We start from the raw sequence: 21,338 nt of genomic DNA, 5'->3' as shown, positions 1-21,338 counted from the left end.
TACAAATCGAGTATATTTTAACAAAAATTTCATTCCGAGCCTGATTAGTAAAATATCTAATGTTAAAAATTGAAATATTACAAGTGACAGTAATTCAATTATTTTCTCGCAAAAAAAAAAAAAAGAAAAGGAAATAGAAAAAGATATATATATATATATAACTTTCGATACATCTCACATTGTATAGACACATATAACCGCGTGTTTTCTCTTAAGGCAAGCGTAAATGGCGTGTATCGTTGTCCGCTAAACCTGTATAAGCATGTGGATGTGCAGCAGCAGTCTCGCAACACATAGTAGCGTGACAAAGCATTTTGTGGCAGGCGCGACACATTCTGCGCACGTCCCGTGGCCTAACATATACGTTTTATGCCTTTAGCCACCTTCCACCACTTTTCGGTATACCCATGCGCTGACCTCGACTACTGTACTACTTGTCGATGTGCATGCTCTTCGCGCAGATATCAATAATATTCTTCGGATCGTTCTTACATAATATCATTACATACGTTATTCGTCCGCTAACAGCTGATTTCTTTTTATCTCGTTTGCGAATTTTGCGAATTTTGTAGTTTACTTGCTATTTTGATTTCTTATCTCGCGATCGCTATCTCAAAATTGCGCTGCTACAGCTTCGCAAATTTTTGAGAACACTATTCGAGCATATAGCAAAGTTCAATTACCGCTATCAAGACAATAAAAGTGTTTCACAACTTTCCACTGGCTGGCAACCCTTGTTTCCACCCGCTAGACCGGCGCGCGGCCGTATTCTCCTTCCAGAAACAGACACTTCGAAAGTATTCCCTAAGGCGAGCCCTTACCTCCTTACCAACGGATAGCTTACTGCACCCTGGGTGAAAAACCTTCCTTTCCCTCTATCCGGGGGTCGATTCTTCCTCATTTCATGGCAACCAGGGACCCATTTCAACTGCGCGTTATGTTGCCGCCAGTTCTCACAATGGCGTAGCAACAAGATCTTGCGTTTTCGATAGTTAACTGCCTATATATTATGTTTACAGAGTGAGATAAACGTCCGTATACAAGCTTGATAACATATCAAAGTTAGCAACGACTGTATGGATAAGAGCGAGTTCAAAATATGAAAAATCAAAGATATTTTTCAGAAGAGATATACAATTAAGCATATTTCTAATGGTAAATATAAATTAAGAATATTATTTATTCAGAAATACACTGAAGAAATATCTTTTTACATATACATGGATAGGAACTAGATTTATTATTAAGGAAGAAATTTAATAAAATACTTTCTATTATCAAAATATTTCACATGTCTCGGTAACGTTCAAATCGGTAAAATTAACTGATTTGCGTCAAACTTGATTACAATATCCGTAATATTAAATATATGTATAATATCCATCATTTTCAATTTATGTCGTATTATTAATGAATTATAATTTGCATTAGATTGTTGATTCATGAGAATAATTACCATTTTCATGAGCTATTAATCATCTAATCGTCATATGTAAATCGTCGAATTAAATGTATTTCATTCGGGCGTCACTACACAAATATATGAATAATTGTGCATCGTATGCACACATATATCATCTAAAACATTGTACGTGCGTGCGCGAGATAGGCAGCTATTACTGTTTATTATCTCACTTGCTAGAAAAAGGTTTCGAAGATTAGGTGACGTTTTATCATTGTAAGATACGGCAAGATACTACTTTACGTGCCTTTCCGGCATAATTTCCTGCTTCTTCTATTTCTTCTTGCTGTTGCGTGTCTGCGTGCTTTCTGCTGCGTGCCCATGAGGGTCGAGTGTTAAGCGACGAGCCATTACAGGTAGTATTGACCTGTAATGGTCTTGGATAATGTTCGAGACTCTCTAGCCGCACGGAAAAGATATATACATTTAACATTACCTTGTGTTATCGTAAAATTACAGACAATATATAATTCGTAATAATTTGTGCAAATTTGTATAATAACGCGTGTTTCCTTATATAAAAAAATATAATAATTCTCTTATTTTATATATAATAGAAAAATGATAAATATCCAAAAAAAGATCGATATTCGAGATATGTTGATAGAACACATTGCGGAATTGTTGGCAAAATATTTAGGAGAATACGAAGTTAGACGGAACGTAAGATACGTCAAAATTAAGGAACGTTGACGGAACAGAAAATGAAAATAGTGAGTCCCATTTGTGCAAACGAATGACAACCGGACGACGTGACCGAGCACGAGATAGGACATCTGTCCGCTCTTACACGTCTATCGCGTTGCTCCGGGGTAGCAGCAAAATTATGCAGCTGGCACTTTCTCGAGACAGGAACGGGTGCACGACGGTGGAAAAGGGATGTGCACAATGTAAAAGAGTCAAGGAGATGCAGCGGCTCGATGAAACTTTATCGCGACGGCTTCTTCAAATCGTAATAGCTGCATGCGCAGTTTACGGCGGAAGTGTATCTCGTAAATATGCATCTCCGACGACGTCACGATCGAAATGCATCTCAAGGATGCTAGATGCGGTTATAAAGTTTCTAAATTCAGATGCCATTTAGAGAATGAGTCGCTTGTGCGAGGCTTTATTTATCGCGATTCATATTGAAACGTAAAATTAGCCCCATTTTTTGATCTTTCGTATTTTTAAATATACTCGTAAACATACTTTATCGTAAATATACTTTAGAGCGATCTAAAAATGACGTAGAGATATAATTCGGATGATGATGATTTGGAATATTTAAATTCAATTTCATCAACTATTTTCGCAAAAAAAGACCTTCTTCATTTATTCAAAATTTATTAAATCTTTAATCTTTGTGCTCGTTACTAACAACATCTTCCTCTCTCTCTCTCTCTCTCTCTCATCCTCTCTGTGTCCAATCTGAATAAATTTTAAATTTTCCCTCATACTTTTTAATTATTTTTTAAATACTTTTTTCACGGCGCGCTCTATATAACTTTTTACATCAACTTCGCAAATGTTCGCTTTTGCTCTGTTATGGTTTTGGAAGACGGAGAGAGGTTGGCGAAAAAATTTGGTGAGCCAAGCGAACCGCGATCTTCTTTCTCGTACGCGATTTTGAAGTGTTCATAACTTATGCCCGTGTTCGTTTTTTGCCTGTCGAAGCGTCGCATAAAACGAATTTATTGCGTTGGCGCATGCATGTCGTGACGGTGGCTGTGCCGACGCGAATATTTTCATGCACTTCTCTTGAATGACGCTATTGGAATTTCGCTCGTCGATGGGCCGATATTTTTAGGTCGTCCTCTATCTATTACCGATTATGGTTCTACTATTCCGCTTCCATCGGCCTTTTATCCACAGAAAATATTCGTTTGATCAAAAACGCGTGTTGCTTGAAGGTAACTCAATTCGGTTTCTTTAAACAGGGACACAAATTTTTCGTCCGGATATTGGAAAGACATTCTCTCGTATTTTCCTTATATTTTTTATTGTATAAATTTTCTATTTCGCATTCCTAGAAAATTTACTTTTATATGAAACGATACGAGAGATGCATAAATTAATTTTGCGAAAATTATAAATAAAACTATATAAGCCTTTTAATTATTTTTTATTCACGCGATATTATTACTCTCTACTTTCTACTATTTACTACTCCTTATAAATAATATTCCAAATTTTATCTTCCATCAAGAATCTAATCAAAATATAAGGATATTTCAGATAAATCGTTAGAGCCACTTTATTTTTGACCGTCATTGCAATTTTTTATCGCGAAGTGTCCTGCCATACCGTTCTCGCGGAAATCCGCGTCGATCTTTATCTATTATTATATCTGTCGGCCTCGATACGCAATAAAAGCGTAACGTTAATGCGCACCGTTATCGCGATGCGAGTTATTACGCAATATCGCGTTCGCGGGACATATCGCAGTCGTTGTTGATCCGGCGCGTAGGCGTATCTCGTACCGACGACTGGGGCTATCGCTCTCGCACAGGTTACACTTACAATTGCAATTATATACACCGCGAAGCGTCGGGCACGCACGCGCGTGTCGTGACGTCGGTGAATTATCCGGACGAGTTTCGTTAATGTCCCCGGCTTCCTGTGCGTGCAACATTACAACCGACATCATAGTGACGGCAATATCGCGTTGCTTCCTTTATTTTTTTTTCCCCGTCCTTCACCCCGCCCCCGCTGTCGCGCGACTACCTGGAAACAGTGCGTGATTTAGGCGGAACCGGCATCGTCCGGGAATCAACGCGAGCAAGAGTCAGTCGCTTGCGTGTCCGCTCGATCCGCACGCACGCATCCGTCTCCTCACGCACCCCATTTGCGCACTTATCCCCCGACAATTATCGGATTTCCGCACGAAATTCTCCTGCTCGAACTCACGCAGGGACGAAAGCCGACGGAGTCCGCATCGGAAGGGATAACGATGGATCAAGAAGCTAAATCTGTCATCTGCTCACGAGCATTTCGAGAATCATCACTTTTGCAAAAGTTATTCCAAAGTCGCTTTTCAATTATATAGATCTTACGATTTTATGATTTGAGCATGCTTGGGTAAATAAAACGATAAATAAAATATTTATCACACGATTATATAAGATGATATCGTATTATTGAATCGTTGAATTTTCTGCAGATCGGATTTCTAAACTCGTATATAGAGTTTTAAAACTTTATATATTTAGATGTTTGAAAATTTTTATGTTTACAGTTAATAATAGGATAGAGAATGGCACTTTGTGTAATATTATAGTAAATTAAATAAAATTTTGTATACCTTGTTGCGGCAATCGATAACCAACTAGAAAAAGAGTTATTCGCGTTGGTGGTACTCGCGTTTACTGCATGAACTTCCGCGATTAAGTGTCATTTTAAAATGTAAATCATAGAACACTCCGCGTTGTTAAAATCTGTGGAAAAAGAGGGTGACGTGTCAGTTGCCGCGGGTCATTATACTCTGCCGAGAGCCGTGATTAAGAGCCATTTCAAAACTGATGCCGAATACCGATATGTCGTTTCTTTGAATGTTAAATGGGACCCCGCTCTGATTAACCGTATCTTTTACGCGAGTGTTGTTTCGAAGATTTTAATCATTTTATATGGAAGAGAAATTGTACAAATAGAACGATATGATCGACGCGTCGCTCATATACTTTTTGTCCGTAATAATGTATTTTATTTTTATTCCAATCGAGAAACGTAATACACGTCGACATTTTCAATTAATTCCGCGAATATAGTTTTTTATATCCATGCCAAAGTGATTTGTGTCGTCGGCATCTCGAATATGCTTTCAACTTCTGACACCTATTAAAAGTAATACGTCTCTCTTTAACTGCTTGCGTTGCACTAAACAAGATAACAAGCTAAAAGGTAGAAAAAGGTTCGGAAGCGGACTGCGAAGCACAGTGACGCTCATTAAAAACTATGGCTGCGGCGAAAAAAGTAAATGGGACATTTTCGATGTTCCGGCGTAAGCACCCTTCGCGAGTTTGTTTATATCTCTTAAGTGTAGTACGTACCTACAATTACTGTCGACACGTTCTTGATAAATACATCATCATAATTTTTATCAACATGAACGAGTGTGTGGTCGATTATTTCCAAGCAATTTTCCGATAGTCGACAACCAAATAGTCCATGCTTTCTATTTCTCGTCCAAGACAAGAGGCAAGATATAATATTCGTGGATATGTGTTTAGCAACGTGAACATGGTCAATTTGTAAATGTTCTTTCAGTTTCTAGCGTATGTCCAACGATACACAGCACAGTGGTCCACAGGGAATAAAAGATATTCGTATATTGTCTACTTCGTAATGGACAATGTCTTCTGCTTTTATCTTCTTCTATAGCGTTGTCTTTTAAAAGATTACATCCTTATTTTATTATGACTGAGAATAACTGCTTTTTTTATAGCCGTGCTTTCTTGGCAAAAAAATATATAAGTCGCGCCAATATTTTTTAGTTATATATTTTTACTTAAACACAACAGATGTTTCGAACTGAAAAGTTTGCAAAATGTGAAAACGCTGTAATACGGAAGATTCGTATACAGAATACGCTTCATCTCTTTGCAATCGGAATCCGCAAATTGTTTTTGGATAATGTTTGTTAACGACGTTTGCAACTTCAAAGGATGGACTTTGATGTGCCGATTAAAAGTACACCAATAGCGTATATAGAAACATGAAAATGTGTAATTAGTACTAAAAACGAGATTAATGTTTTCAAGAGAAAATTCAGCGGCAGTGTATTCGGGATAATGTGCAAGTTTGGAAAATTAATTACGGATGTTGTGAGGAAATTAAGATAAGGCGTTATTTAAGAAATATGAGGAAGCTTCCATATATAAAACAATTATCTTATTAAAGATAATTATCTTATTAAAAAATTGCATACTTTTTCATACACAAGAAAGGATTTATAGTTTTGAAACATATATATTATTCTTATTTCTCTTTGTTATTAAATCACACCGTTCTGCAATAATTTTAGCCATAATTACTTTTTTCCTATAATTACTCGTTTCTCCCACATATTAAAAACCCATGTAATAGTATATACTGAAGCTGTTATTGTGTATTCGAGATCATTTATTTCGAACTTTGACAATAAAAAATACATGCTCGCAATTATATTAATGAACTTTATAAAATAAATTATTGTTCAAGTATTTATCGATTTTTCTATATAAAATAGAGTTCTATTATTCTCAAACTTTCTCTTGAATCGTTCTGTTTAATCGTATTAATCATGATATTTCGACGACATGGAGAAAATGTACATCATATATTCGTTGGAAAAAAAAAAGAGAGAGAGAGAGAGAAATTGAGTGAGAAAAAAAAATATCATCATTTCGAGAAAACTTCTCTACGCGGAGCGTATCATTTCCTGCAGGCTGCGAACTGCGCAAGCTGCACTTGGGCAAATTTACTACGCCGGAGATTCCAAGAAAATCTATTTAATCTCCCGTCCGTCGATGGGGCACGGTCGATGGAAGCATGCCGTGCCGCGTAGACTAATGAGAAGTGGGGTCGGTTTTTGACGTGGGGTATTTATTATTGAGAGCGTTGCAGCCGCGCGGTGGAAGGAGTTAGAAGGTGTTTCTCTCTTTCTTCGCGCGATAGTGTGCGCGCGAGAGGGAATGAAAGATGGAAAGGAGAGAGAAAGAGAAGGAGAGAAGAAAGAGAGAGAGAGAGAGAGAGAGAGAAAGATCGCGCCTCGAGCTTTAATTACCTCTGACGGCCTTTTGAAGCTGTAGTGCCTGCGTCTTTCATCCCTTTTTTTCGTCACAATTATTATTAGTATTCTTTCTATTCGCGTCATTTCATCTTGGTGTGCATGCGATGCACCTCGCACGCGCACACAACTGCGTACATCGGAAAAAAGATTAGAACTCCTCTTTTGTTCTCGAAACTGTTAAGGACCTCATGGTTTCTTATCGCCAAGCTTAGCGCGCGAGTCTTCGTTTTTCTTCTCTCGTCCGGGGTATCTCCGTGAAACCCGTTGGAAAAATTTCCCACAGCGTGGTAAGAGAATATTTGCTGTCTCAGGTATATTTGCTGCGGAAGCAAAAATTTCGCTTCTTTCACGCAAGCGTCTACCAAGTTAATCTCATTTCGTCGTACAATAATTAATCGAATTTCTCTACATAACGACTTTACGTTTATCTTCAAAGAAAAAGATATTTCTCTCCAATTTTATTAAAAGAGATTAAAAAAATATTAATAAATATCTCTCTGCTGATATATCGTATACATACAATATTTTAAATTACAGCAACGTGGAATATTTTTTATGCATAAATTATCAATGTGTCTTTCTGTTATAGCAATTGTCAGATTGCAACAATATTTCACTTATAACAAAATTGATAAAAACATTTGAATCTTTTAATATATGAGTATAACGGCTTAATTCTATTATCTTTTTTCGGTTATTTTTTTACGGTGGGGTAAATCTCAAACCAATTATTAATCGCGTTAATGGATTTCGCTTATAATCAGAAAGCCGTATCAAGATTAATAATCGAATTATGTTTAACGATAAAGCGATGAATAATCATGAGATAGAAGGGATTATACAGCGTTTGCATGAAATTACGCGGTTGAGCACCGATGACGATAGACATCATCTTCAATATGTGCAACGGAGAGGCAGAATCCTCCGGTGCATTAGCGCCGACGCAAGCTGGCTATCAATATTAACAGGATAGTAATCGGACGCCGAATATAGAGATACGTTCGATCGATAACGAATAGCTGGTCTCTCGAAAAAGACAAATCGATACGGTACTGAAATGTTCCATCAGCGTAGCGTCATCGTCGTTTTTTCCCCCGATTGCTAATCGCGTTGCGGAATTTTATACGCGAGCAACTCCTTACGTGTAAACGCGTTCCAAAAGGATTACATATGCCAGGTTGATAATAAGGCAATGAATAGTGATGAGCCGGGATATGTCACACGCTCGAGGAACTGTATCTCGGGGTGGAATTTTAGATCACGTCATGTTAGCACCTCTGTTCAATTGCACGCCATTAATCATGCGTTTAAGTCAATATTTTTGATCGTTTTTCTCTTGTTCGCATATTTTCGCATATTTTCGAATCATATTATTATTATGCGTAAAAATACTAATTTTTTGTTTGATAAAAAGGATATTAAGAAAACTGCAAAAAAGATCTTTTTTCTGTTGATTAAAAAATTAGCTATTAATTGTTATAATTGGACGCGCACACCAGAGGGTAAATCAGTCCGTTAATTAAAATTAAATAATCATGAAATTTTGACCGAATTGTTGATCAAACATATTTCCAGGAGAGTTGCTTCCGAGGCAGAAAAACCCCGAGCGGGATAATCATAAAGTACTGAATAATCATGAAGTTAATCGCGCGACACGCGAGGTGCCTCCTCGACGATGAGAAGGGGGACACGACGAAGTCACGCGGTCTCCCCCGGCGCATTAGCGCCGGCGCGGATGGTCCATCAATATTAATAAGATCGTAAGCGGACAGGCGGGCGTATAGAGACGGCTGATCGGATGGCCAATTTACCTAGCGGTTAGACGAGATTTTTCGTCTCGCCTTTCAGAACGTGTATCGCCTCTTCTTAGCGTCGTAAAAGCGAGAGATCGGGGATCATCGATGCATTAATGAATGGGGAGCATGTTGCGCCGCTACGGAATCGCGCCCGAGGGGACACGCCGGTGAACGAGGCTTAAAGTGTCGTAATAGCGACGGCGACGTGGTCCATAAACATTGGCTCGACGATGATGGTAGACGACGTAAAGTTTACCGGGAACGTGTCCCGTCGCCGTTGGCGATGCTCGCGGTGCGCGGCTCCCTCAAAGGTAAACGATATCGGGGCCTCATTTGATGTTTGCAGTCGCCATCATGTGGACAGAATCTATTCCAAGCGATTCCCCGGCTGATCGTTTGAACACGAGTATATATACGGGGTGTTTCTTTTAAAACGTTACCTATAGATCGCTTCTTCCGAAAGCGCGTTTATCTATTTGACTATTTAACTAAATGTAAAGCGTTTACGAGTCGGGAGGAAAATACTTTCGTCATAAAGCATTCTTTCGCAGCGAGATATAAATGGTTTCTGTTATGTCAAAGAGCTTCGCCGGATCACGGAGAGCTGTAGTTAAGCTTGAGGGATCTTTATATTTGCGAGAGGTTCAATCTGGAAAATGCCCTAAGCGCGGTTAGTAAGCGCATCGATCGTGGTTCGTTGGTACAGATATGAACGGAATATACTGCCGCTAATGCATACTACACGTAATGCAGGGTATCCTAACTTTACGGCGTCCATCACAAACTCGTTCCGCTCACCGCAGCTGCTCCCGCTAATACTTCAACACAGGTTTCGCCGTTAGTTGTCGAGAGACTCGCGCAACGGATTTGCCCTCGCGAGCAGACAAGCCGAAGGCTCGAGGCGTAGTATCTACCGATAGTGTACAGGCCGGGTTTCGACAAAGTGGCGCACACCGACGGTACGAAATTAGCCCACGGATTCGCGATAAGCAGCTTACATTTCGAACAAGGATAATCCCGCAATCGATTCTCGATCGTCTGCCGAACACTTTGAAGTCGCGCTCGCTCCGCGCAGCCACGCCGCCCTAAAGCTTCCGCGTTGCAACGGAACGCGCTGCCCTGTCCGGATATACCGGAATAACGATCTCGACACCTTAGTCGGAGCGATTATTTCGGGTCAATGCCCAGTAGCTCGAGCCTATTTTGACCGTTGCCCTGAAACCGTGGCAGCTGCTGCAATTGGCACCGGTAAACGCGCGAATCCGCGTCAGCATGGCGACATAAAGCACGATAGCGGCGAGCGTTTTTGTGGAAAATGGACGATCTGTGACGTTTCGTCAGTCGTTGCTTTTTCGTATCGCTTTTCAATTTCCCGTATTCGATATAAAAATATGAGAAATCGAAGAAGAATTTTTGGATTCTCTTCTATAAATATTTCTTGTTTATATATATATTAATTTAAAATGTGCAGATATACAAAGCACACATTTATGATTAAGGCAAAAGAAGTATTAGTATAATTTCTCTATTTTAATAATTTATTATTGAATTAAATATGGTAATGAATTTAATAAGGTAATAAGCAGGTAATAGAGAATCCAATCAGTTGGACTTAACAACTCGGTTGGGAAAATGCCGAACAACTTTGCGGCAGCGTTCTAACTACGGACCGGTAATCTAGCGCTACGATAGAGAATCTTTAATTAAGTTAAGGCGCTCACCTCCTCTCCTTTGACGTCTCTATATCGAACCCATTTACCCAGTCGCGGCCTCCAGTATTCTAGCAGATATGCCTCTGCGAATTCAACACCCACGCCGTTCCCGAAACGGCCTTGGGTAGCGGTGGCCGTGATCAAGTGGATCGAATGAAGGTCGATCTCCAGCCATTCTCGAGCTTCGTTGGTGATTTGGTCCTTAGGACACCAGGCGCCACCAAGGGTCTCCGATTTCAATCTATAACATCAGTGGTCGAGTATTAAATTAACTTTTACATTAATTTTCTTTAGTAACTTTAAAAAGAAATTAAAAAAAATGTATATATATATATATATATAAATCTCCTGCGTAAATGCTGTTTATTATTTTTTATAACCCCCACGTGTCTTTATCTAAAATTCAGAAGTTGTAAAAAAAATGTAATTAAATTTTTAAATTTGACACGGTTTAGCCACTATTCACGCCGAGACGTTTAAAATTATACAAACGATTCGTATTCTTAGCAATATCCTTCCCGTCCGATCATCGATTTAAAATGCCATCAAATTCCGAGAAGCCGTGTACATTTTCGGTTCGGTCCGCTCATAAAAGTAACGATCTAATTAGATGTGAAGGTATCGCGTTAGTTCCTCGCCAGCGCCGTTCATCTTACGCTATCCGAACATCACCGACGCACGGTCGACCATTGAAGTCCTCGCACCGAATTCCGATATTATCGCATTTACGTGCGCGAGAACTCGGGGATTTCGTGCTCTCTCTTTCGAACGTTATTTCGCTGACGCCATACGGGCTGCGCACACAACGTGAATCCGAATTGCATTTTAACGAAGCTCGAAAGATTTGGAATTAGAATAAAAGGATATTTCGAATTCTTCGTGCCCTCTTTTCTCGGGAGAAAACGCGCAATCTCGTAACAATTCGACAATGTTTGTAGAAAACTATATAAAGATTATTATATATAAAGATTACGAAAAAGATGATATAAAATAATATATCATAAATATTATATCATTAATATCGTTAAATTATTACGAAACCTAAGATTTAAAGGATATATTATTCGTTAGTGAGAGCTAGGAAAACGCGAGAAAGAGAAGTGATGAATATAACAGGTTTTTCGATTCGCCGCTTGTTCTCTCGAGATTACCGAAAATCCGGAAGCTTATCGAGATTTCCAAAGTCCGGAGCCCGATAGTCGCAGAATTTACATATAGGCGGAAAATCGTAGATTCGCGAGTGACCACGTGTCATCTCACGTGGGTGATACGGGTCGGCCGGGGATACGCGGCCATTTATACGTTCGCAAGCTGTGCTTCGGTTTTAATCTTCGAAGGGTCGAAAGCGAGGCAAGGAGAGCTCTGTGCCGGGGCCAGCATGAATAAAACATGAAGCGCGAAGCGCCTTCCCTAATTGCGTGGACCGTTTAAATGCTCGACTAAGAATGGTGCTCCTTTTCGACGTTATACGTCGAGAATACGTATAGTTATATACAGGTAGATGTATTCTTCTCAAATTGCAGATTAAGAATCGCTGTGCAGTAACAATCTCGCAGACTCGGCACAAATAGCGCGCTTCAAACGTATTTTAACGCGCGAGAAAGACAATTCGCGACATTACGCCGATGAAAAGACGATCCTGTTTATACGAGAGAGAGCCCTTTTTTTACTGCTATTTAAATGAGATACAAATTATAATGAAACGTGTGCGCGCGCGCGCGCGCGCGAGATGATTATAATAATCTTTCTCGATAATGAGGAATATAAATAGAGCTGTTTACGATGCTCGCAAGAATTGCGTCGCGGCTGATGCACAAGGTGTTAATAATCGTGCCTTGCGTTCGTCATTAACCGAGCATGATAACGCGATTGCCTGCTTGTCGTTATAATAGCTATGGCTGCTTTCATGAGATTTATAACCTGCGTAGTGGAAGCGCACCTCTTTATCGTTAACAACCGGCTCGTACCGGCTGATTAGCTGAAGATAGAGCAATGTCAAGTTCTACGAAGCTATCTATCCTTTTGAGAAAATAAGGCTACATAAAAATGTCAATGTATTTCAATATATAAATTTTTAACGAGCTCGTATACAGAGACTTTAACAGAGTCCTTAACAATACAGCAGGCAAATATAATTTTCCATTAAAATTTTAATAGGAATTAACTTTGAACGATCTAAAAAAGTTATAGTTATAATAGATGCGAATTTTCAGAAAAGAATTTCTTTACGGCTTGTAACGGATGTTTTCGATAAATATGTAAAGGGAAAATATTTCTCGTGAGTTTCTAATATGCGTGTGGATATTGGTCGATATTATTTATATAAAAATCTACTTGGTGAGTTTTAATTTTCATTCTAGTACCATATCGATGATATTAGCGATCCGAACGGATTGAGATTGAACAACGCGAGTTTAACGGGAACGAACGTTTAAAACGAAAATGCGTTCAACGATGTTGAATATAATATTATACGATATTACTTGATAATGATGCATATCGTTAAGGAAAATAAACAAATGAGTTTGCATTATAAAATAATTATATACTGCTATTATATCGCTGTATTTTATATAAAAATGGATAATTTTTCACAACATGTTGATGCATAATAATTATAGAGAAGTATCATAAGAAATTATCGTAATGCAAGAATTTATTTCAAAATAAATATGTTAACCTTTTGGTAAGAATATGATTTTTTAACGAAAACTTCATGCCCCAAATTACAAAGTTTCGCTATTTAAACTAAATGTAATAAATGTAAATGTATGCAAAGGCGAATTTGCTTCTACGAAAACACAATATCTCACTTCGCGCGTTATTTCTTTTATATCGTCAAAAATCCGCGGTGGTGTTCAAAATATCGGCGCTCTCTCGCAAGTAGTTCTATTTATAATAACTTTCCGAGAGTGGTCGCGAGGCAAGAGGAAGAATCGAGGTGTGTGGTCCCCGTGCGTTCCCCCCCCCCCAAAAAAAAAGACGATCCGGTATAATCGTTCCTTCGACGGTGGGACACGACGCCGAACCACCGAAGACTCCATGTCGTCCGCTCCGCACGACTGACACGGACGGACGGCATTAAATCGAGCGAGGCGAGAGAAGGGCGGCGTGGCAAACTTAAATTTTCCATCAGGCGTCAACCGCCTCGCGACCGATTCTCCGCATTCGCCGGAATTAACGAGCACGTGACAGCGGGACTGCTCTCTATCCGCGCGCGTTAACGCGCCGTCTGCATTATGCAAACCATCGGGATCGGGAAGATTGACGGACATCTCGTCGCACCGGCGCCGGCGGCGAGTGGCGGAGCACGAGGATCGATCGAAAAAGATGGAAAATGATTCGCGCGTAATTTCGTACGACAATAGAGCACCCGTCCCGTCAACCGCGGTCAGAATTTAATTTCGCAGTGAAAAAAAGAAGACTCGCCGTTATTACCGTTTCGACGACGACGTTGTCGGTCACGGGAAAATTGAATCTGTCACGCAGCGGAATTTTTATAGCGCGTTATCTCCTTACGGATTGAATGATCGTCACGGAGAAACGCGAAGGGTTATTTTTCAACTTAATACACATGGCAGGATGAAGGATAATGATCTACGACGTATAGTCAACTATGAAGGGATTCTTCATGTTACGCACTGGCTAATTATATTCAAATATTTTAATTGGATATTTCGCATACTCTCGGAACAATTTTATCTGTGTGATTAAATATTCAGGTCGAGAGAGAATATTCGTTCCCGGTTCGTTGACCGGGGACGAATCCGCCGAACGAAATTATTCCTTAGACGTATGCTGCTTTGCATTCATCTCTTAATCATATTTTCTCGATTTCTGCTCGTTAAATTCGTCTTAAAAATTCTGCTTTTATAAGGCGATAATTTCGAGTATTATTCGCGAATATCTATCTCCCTGCGAAGTTTTTGAGCTAATTCTCCACGCGAATAAACAGCGAAATGCTCCTCTTTTGTTGATAATATCTATATATACGAGTATATGTATATATATATTCGATTTAAATCGAGTTAATTGCGGCGCGATAATAAACCCGACAACTACCGTATTTTCGCCAACCGATATAAGATGAGTGAGTTATACTTCTCGCGCAAAAAATGTTATCAAAAGATCCCAGAAATTTGCCAATTGAATCTTTGCTAATACTTGCTGTCCATCGCTCGTATTTCTACAGGTTGTAAAATATATTCTAGTGTGAATCGCAGAACTAAATATCACTAAGCCGGATCTATTTGAAATCACATTCAATTATTCTGTTCATAAAAAAATATTTTAGCTATCTTTATATTTTTATCAAATATAATAAAAAAGAATGTTCCGTGTGTAATATACACATTTAGAATATTAATTTGAATAAACTAGTAGCAAAAAAAAAAAAAAAAAAAAAAATATCAATATTTTATGTTTGTGATAATATTTTTAGATGTTAATTTGTCTATTACAACTATACATTTGTGTAATAAAATAATTAATTGTTTTCAATTAAAATTGTTTCAATATTGGTTACGTACGTTTTGAAGAGGAAATAAATATCAGATACGTCATTTCACTGGTACATTCGTGAAACATCAGCTAGATCCGAGGCTATTTTTGGAGAGCTCTTTGTCTGCGATGCTCCAGGCGTCTCTATTCCAATCATTCTCTGAAGTTTCAACTCGATGTTGAGAAGGAGTAAGATCGAAAATGGAATCCACTTTGGTATCGCTCGACGCGCAAAAGTCGGCCGCGACTATAAACGGCGCGCCCGCTTCTTTTATAACCACCGTCTTATCTCTGTGATTTTCTAAATTATAGTGTATCAAGTAATGACTCTCTCTCTAAGTAAGAGCTATTACGCGAGCCTGTAAAAATTCGCTAACTCGACGCCGGCGCGTTCTTTCCGAAGTAAATACCTTGTATCGTGCAGTTTCCTGCCGTTTCTCTATTTAAGAAAATGGTTCGTATCATATTTCCAGCTGTTTGAGCGTTTGCGGTGAAAGCACATGTATGGAAACAACCATCGATTACCGTTCAAAGGTTTCGTAATATTAACAGTACACATTTATAACGCCAATAACAACAATTAAATATTCCGTTCTCCCGTTGAAAATAAATTCGCGAGTTTAATGATATGATATCGATGTAATTAGCACGTATAATCGCAGTTCGTCCGGCGGATAAATTAAAACGCGTACTACATTTTCGTTCCAAATAGAAAAAAATTATGCGGCGAAAGTCGTCTCGTGACTTCTCTCAACTCAACGTCCAATTTCTCCGAGCACGGCTATCTCGCTCGTTCTATGTTCCTCTCTCTACTTGGCGTCTTAATTGCACCCATTCTAGAAATGCCGCTGAACGGAAACGTGAAGAAAAGGGAATGGTAGAAACGTGCGAAAGAACTTGCAGGTGCGCAATTCGTGAAAGGAGCGTATGCGGTACAAAATGCAATGTTGCTTTTTTCGCGCCGATTGCACGTCAAAAATTTTTCACTCGATAATTGGAAAAGACGCGCTCCATTAGCTCTCGCGAAATACGCGTTCCGCGAGAACTATTTATTCTTCCATTTACGGATGATTTATCGCAGCTAACGGTAGTGTAAATCAGATTTTCAATTTCGATTGAAATCAACAAAGTCGTGTATTCGAGGAAAACGAATCCTTTTTCCATATGTCAGAAACTTTTTGCTCTCTCTCTCTCTCTCTCTCTCTCTCTCTCTCTCTCTCTCTCTCGCGAAAGAGATTTTTTGGGGAGCGTCAAAATGATCATCGCACGATAAATTGCGCGAATGAAATCTGTCCCCTAACATATTTCCACGCAAGAGCTCCGCGTCAACCTTAATGCAATATTCAAATTATAAACAACTTGTATATTTTATATTCCGTGTGTTTTCATTCCGAGAGATTTTTCTCGTGTAACCGACGCGCATCTCCAAACGCGTTGTTTTAATTCACGACAACGGACGTTTTCAGTACAACGAGAGTCCGTGAAAGCTCGTGAAACACCCGGCTTCACATTTTCTATTTTTTTTTTCTCCTCTATCTTTTTCCCCGAGCGCACGTCCTCGACGCCCGTTGGTGAGCGAAAAAGAAAAATGCGCCGTAACCGTGGTAATTCGTATCGGGGGCAAAATGTTCGTCGGCCTATCATCTCGCAAAATTCCGAAGAAAATGGCGGGGCAATTCCCTCTCTTTCTTTTCTTCTTCTTTTTTTTTTCCTCGTACAACACAAAGAAGAGAGAAAGAACGAGCAGTTGTAAACGTTCGCGGCACCTCGCGCGCCCGAGGCCGGTCTGTATTAAATTAGATGGTGACGTGCACGGCCGGGGGAGAATCCCGGGTGTGGGGGCGCAGCGGAGCTCATCAAGACTCGGAGGCCCATTCAGCCGGTCATTGTCTGCGGTAATGGAATGTATTAATATCGGAGAGCCCACGGGGCCGTCGACTAACGGCTCCATGTATATACCACGACCTGGTGGTGCCTCGCGCGCGCACCCGGTTCGGTTCTCTACAACCGCGGCCTGCCGGACTGGGATACGCGTCCCGTGGGATGGAATATTCGTATAAAGCCGCCGCTGTGCACTGCAAACCGCCGACGAATACCGGGACCCCACGCATTAATATCTAAACGCGAGAGGGAGAAGAGACGGACGAGAAATCGAGAAAGCGAGGGAGAGAGGAAGAACGGGGGTTTAGCAGCTAGTTCGGAGCACGTACGCCCTGCCAGTTGCATCTCGTATTCATGCGTTGGTACCGGCGACTACCAGAGGCGTTACACACGACCAACCCTTTTACCACTGTAGCCAGGTGTAATAGTCTTTTTAGAATAGGTACGATACGTCAAAGGTCCTTTTGTGACAATTGCATTAGAGGACGAGAGACTCTTGCGAGGCATGTCCGCTGAAGGCGATCTCTGTTTTGCGCTATAACTATTTTGCGAATGTTCGCGAGCTGTGGAAGGGGTACGAATGAGGCGAAACAGCGAGACAAAATGTAGAGGCGAGATGCAGGTGGAAATTAATTTCGAATGGAATTAATTCTACCGTCGTACTTAATCGTATATTAACAACTCGGTATAAAGCAAAAAGTTACGTTAAACGTGTATTTGTAATAAAGCTCGTACTAAAATATTAATTTGTTCGGAAATGTAGAACGAAGGTTTTTAAGTTTTCGGCAGCTATTACACAGTGTTGTCCTTGTTATAAATAATTGCGAGCGTAAACAGCACGCGACGCGTATCCAATAATGACATAGAAATTATTAACGCAAAACAGAACGCAACGGCCGGCAAATCCCCGATCGACCATAAATATTCGCATCGAATAATTTTCGTCAGCCGCGCGATTAAAAATAAATTTGTTTCTAAACCGAAGAACAAACCGGCGCTCATTAGGGGAGGGGGAGAAAATCGACGATCGATTTAACAGCTCTATAAATATTCATTTCGCGCGAGCAAGTGCCAAACGAGAAACTATAGCTATCCGAAAGGTACGCGGATTACTTAATTATACGTTGTAGCTGCGAGAATTTGTATTCCCGCAGGGATAGGCGTTAATTTATATAATTAGATTTCATAAGCTTTCTCTTTCTCTCGCGCGGCCACCGTCGTCGGTGTTGTAACTTTTTCGTTTCACGACGCGACGATAAGAGATATCGACTAAGCTCCGTTAGTTGTTGGTGTCTTCGCGCATATATAAGCGAGCGTTAAAGCTACGCCCGTTAGATCAGAAATAATTATGTTCGCGGTCGCGTTGCTCTCTTTGTTCGCGCGTAATAACGTCTTTCGCCATAGACTTATAAACCTGATATTCCGGATTTTATGTATTAACGAGCACAGCCGGGCGTTTCGCGAGAGCTTTTGATATTCATGCGCGCGCGTAGAGGCGTTACAATTAGCCCTTTCACGAAGCGATATATTTACCTTGTCAACACAAAAAATTCACCGCTTTGCTTTTAAAACGGAGGTTAAAACCAAGAGCGGAGAGCGATGCTTGAATTTATTACTTTGCGATAATAAAAACGACAGGAGAAAAGTAAAATTCTCTTTATCGTCTTTATGAATATATATTGCGTTTCGAGTCTGATTTACGCGTGCAAAAGACGTGGACAGTTTTTTTTTTTTTTTTTTTTTTTTTGGACGCATCTCTACGCAGATCCTATGATATCGGACGCGTTATAGCAGCCAGCAGATCGCGGGTGCATCGAGCGCAACAGAAGGCGCCGGTAGATACGAGTGATCGATGGCGGCCAGGCAGGCTATCCCCAAATGAAAAACTGTCGCTTACCGTGCCAGGTGGGGACCGACGTTTCCGGTGTCGAAGCTGGAACTGGCGTTGATATCCGCGTCCGGGATCGCCCCGGACTCCATGCCGAGCGGCGCGATGCACTGGGCTGCAACAAACAAACGCGGCGTCGTCGAGGTTAGCCAGTTTTGAATTTATATGCCCCTCCTGTAGATCCACGAGCATCGGCATGCATCACGGCCGGATCATATAAACGGCTAAATAACCAGCTAACCGAGATGGATCCGCGCGATAGAGCCGGTTTACGTTCGCGTGTACAGTCGTCCGTGTCGTGCGGGTGGAAGTCACGGTTTGGTGAGACGGAGAGGGGGGGGGGGAAGGAGGAGGAAGGGGGACAGAGTGGGCTGCCTCAATGTTTCCATATCTCCTGGACCGATCTAATTGTTTCATAGATGAACGGAGCTGTCTTGCGAGGGTCGACTACACCGACTGCCGGTTGTACGGGGTATCCTCCCGCGAGATAGCTCCGCGAAATATTTATTACGTCGTTGCGTATATTAACGTCGATCGTGCGTATTGCTCCGTGTTTTCGCGGACGACGAGGGAAAAATAACGTCGATAACGTGGTGGAGCAATGAAAAGCGTTGCGGCGAATAAGAGCGCGACAACGTACGCGCGACTTTTTTTTTTTTTTTTTTTTTTTTACGCCGGTCGTAATAAATTGACGGCAGTTTTTAGATCGTCGTCCGCGCGCGTTTGATTTTACAGGCTCTTGCGGCTGCACATTAATGAAGATCATAAAGCGCTTTATCTTCCGAAGAGATTTAATATCCGAAAAGAATACGTGCCCGCGCGGGCGCGATCGGTTAATCCCCCCCTCCCTCCTTCCGCGTATCTAACTTCGACCAGCGCCAAACGCCCAATGACAGGGTTAAGGGCCATCCAAGAAACGATACCGTCTACTTTGCATACATTATTCCGGTCTCTCCGGCCCGCGCATTTTCGAGAGGCGTTCCCGCGATTCGTGCATGTGCAATAAAGTTCGAACAAAGTATGACGTATGTGTTCGCATTCATATCGCCCGCGTCACGGCGGTATCATTAGGGACGATGGAAAATACATTTCGCGTTTTTTCTTTTCTTTTTTCTTTTCTCTTTTTTTCAAGTCGCCATTAACCGCCCACGCCTTATCGGCCCTTTGTCTCGGGAAACGCAGAGCATGTCCGTTCCCTCTAACGGACCGGATGCTCCGTCGCGCGTATTGTGTCAAAGCTGGTAAATTCACAGACGATACGTATGTACAGTACGCACGTCGAGGCCTCGTAATTCGACAAAGGAGCGCATATCGAAGCGTAACTAATTCGGGCACGACGAGACCCCGATCGGTCGGGGAGCCGTAAACGCCCGGAGCTTGAGTCCCATGTGCATGATGCAGCGCGGCATCGATTATAGTTTACACGCCAAGTAATGATACCATTACGTGGCACGGAAACTGTTAAAATTTCAAGTAGCTTTGGGAGGGTCCGACGACGTATGTACAATACATACGTACAGAACGTACACCCGGCCGACAAGGATAATGCCTAATGCCCGGATATCGAGTGCAGATGTAGCGTGTAGCGCGGTCAGCTGTAGAGGGTGCGAGGGAGGAGGATGCAGCTTTGTGCCCCGGGGAGCATAACGGAAGGAATCCGCGCTAAGCCAACGAACGGAACACGGGCATGTAGGTGGCCATTAATACCGGCGAAAGTTTACAGTGTTCCTCCGACGATACCGCTCCCTCCCCCTCTCCCTCCTCCTTCCCTTGCCAACCCCCCGTCGTAATTCCGCGCCCGGCGGCGTCGAGCGGAGTGAAATGTGTATTTTGGTCTTACCGTTTTAATCCAACGTACTTTATCGCCAAACGGAATCTCTGCAAGAGCGGTGGAAACGTCGCGGACACGGGGGAGGGGTCGTCGACGCCGCTTAAGAATATTATAAAAAGCTCGCAATTTGCAGCACACGACGCGCGTTCCTACGATCGTTTTGATTAAGTTCCGCGTGCGAGTTTGCAACCATGGAATCATTTAGCGCGTACCTTCGTCATTTCTCCGCAACCCCGCGGATAGATAATCGGAAACGATAACGGAAGCAGAGATCCGGCTGGAGTATCTATCGCGGGAAGTACAATGTTGCCGTTAATGGTTCGCCGCGACTTCGATCTCGAGCGGCGCGATTGTAATCAACGGACGATACGGAAAGTAGCGCGCCTACAAACGATGCGGCGCATCGGAAACCGGTCGACCGGATTAATCGCCGCTATTATTAACGGAGTATCTCTCCTCGTTATATCGCGATTCCGGTGCTTTAATATATGTACGTACGCGCCCGACTTCCACGGTGGA

At 41.4% G+C, this 21,338-nt stretch overlaps 1 protein-coding gene across 3 annotated transcripts in view; it reads right to left on the bottom strand.

The window, feature by feature from the left end:
• The window catches only part of LOC138944978 (discoidin domain-containing receptor 2-like), a 111,693-nt gene that overhangs the window by 25,481 nt on the left and 64,874 nt on the right, over nt 1–21,338 (bottom strand). For all 3 annotated transcript variants that reach the window (XM_070316099.1, XM_070316098.1, XM_070316100.1), the window contains exons 3-4: nt 18,998–19,103; nt 10,729–10,960 (exon numbers count right to left, since the gene is read on the bottom strand). In XM_070316099.1, coding sequence (XP_070172200.1) covers nt 10,729–10,960; nt 18,998–19,103 — 338 coding nt within the window. The remainder of the gene's footprint in view (nt 1–10,728; nt 10,961–18,997; nt 19,104–21,338) is intronic.

Source organism: Polyergus mexicanus, unplaced genomic scaffold, assembly GCF_030449975.1.
Source record: "Polyergus mexicanus isolate NDT 795.1 unplaced genomic scaffold, iyPolMexi1.0 SCAF_3, whole genome shotgun sequence".
Classification (NCBI taxonomy): domain Eukaryota; kingdom Metazoa; phylum Arthropoda; class Insecta; order Hymenoptera; family Formicidae; genus Polyergus; species Polyergus mexicanus.
This window is presented reverse-complemented; position numbering and strand designations above follow the sequence as displayed.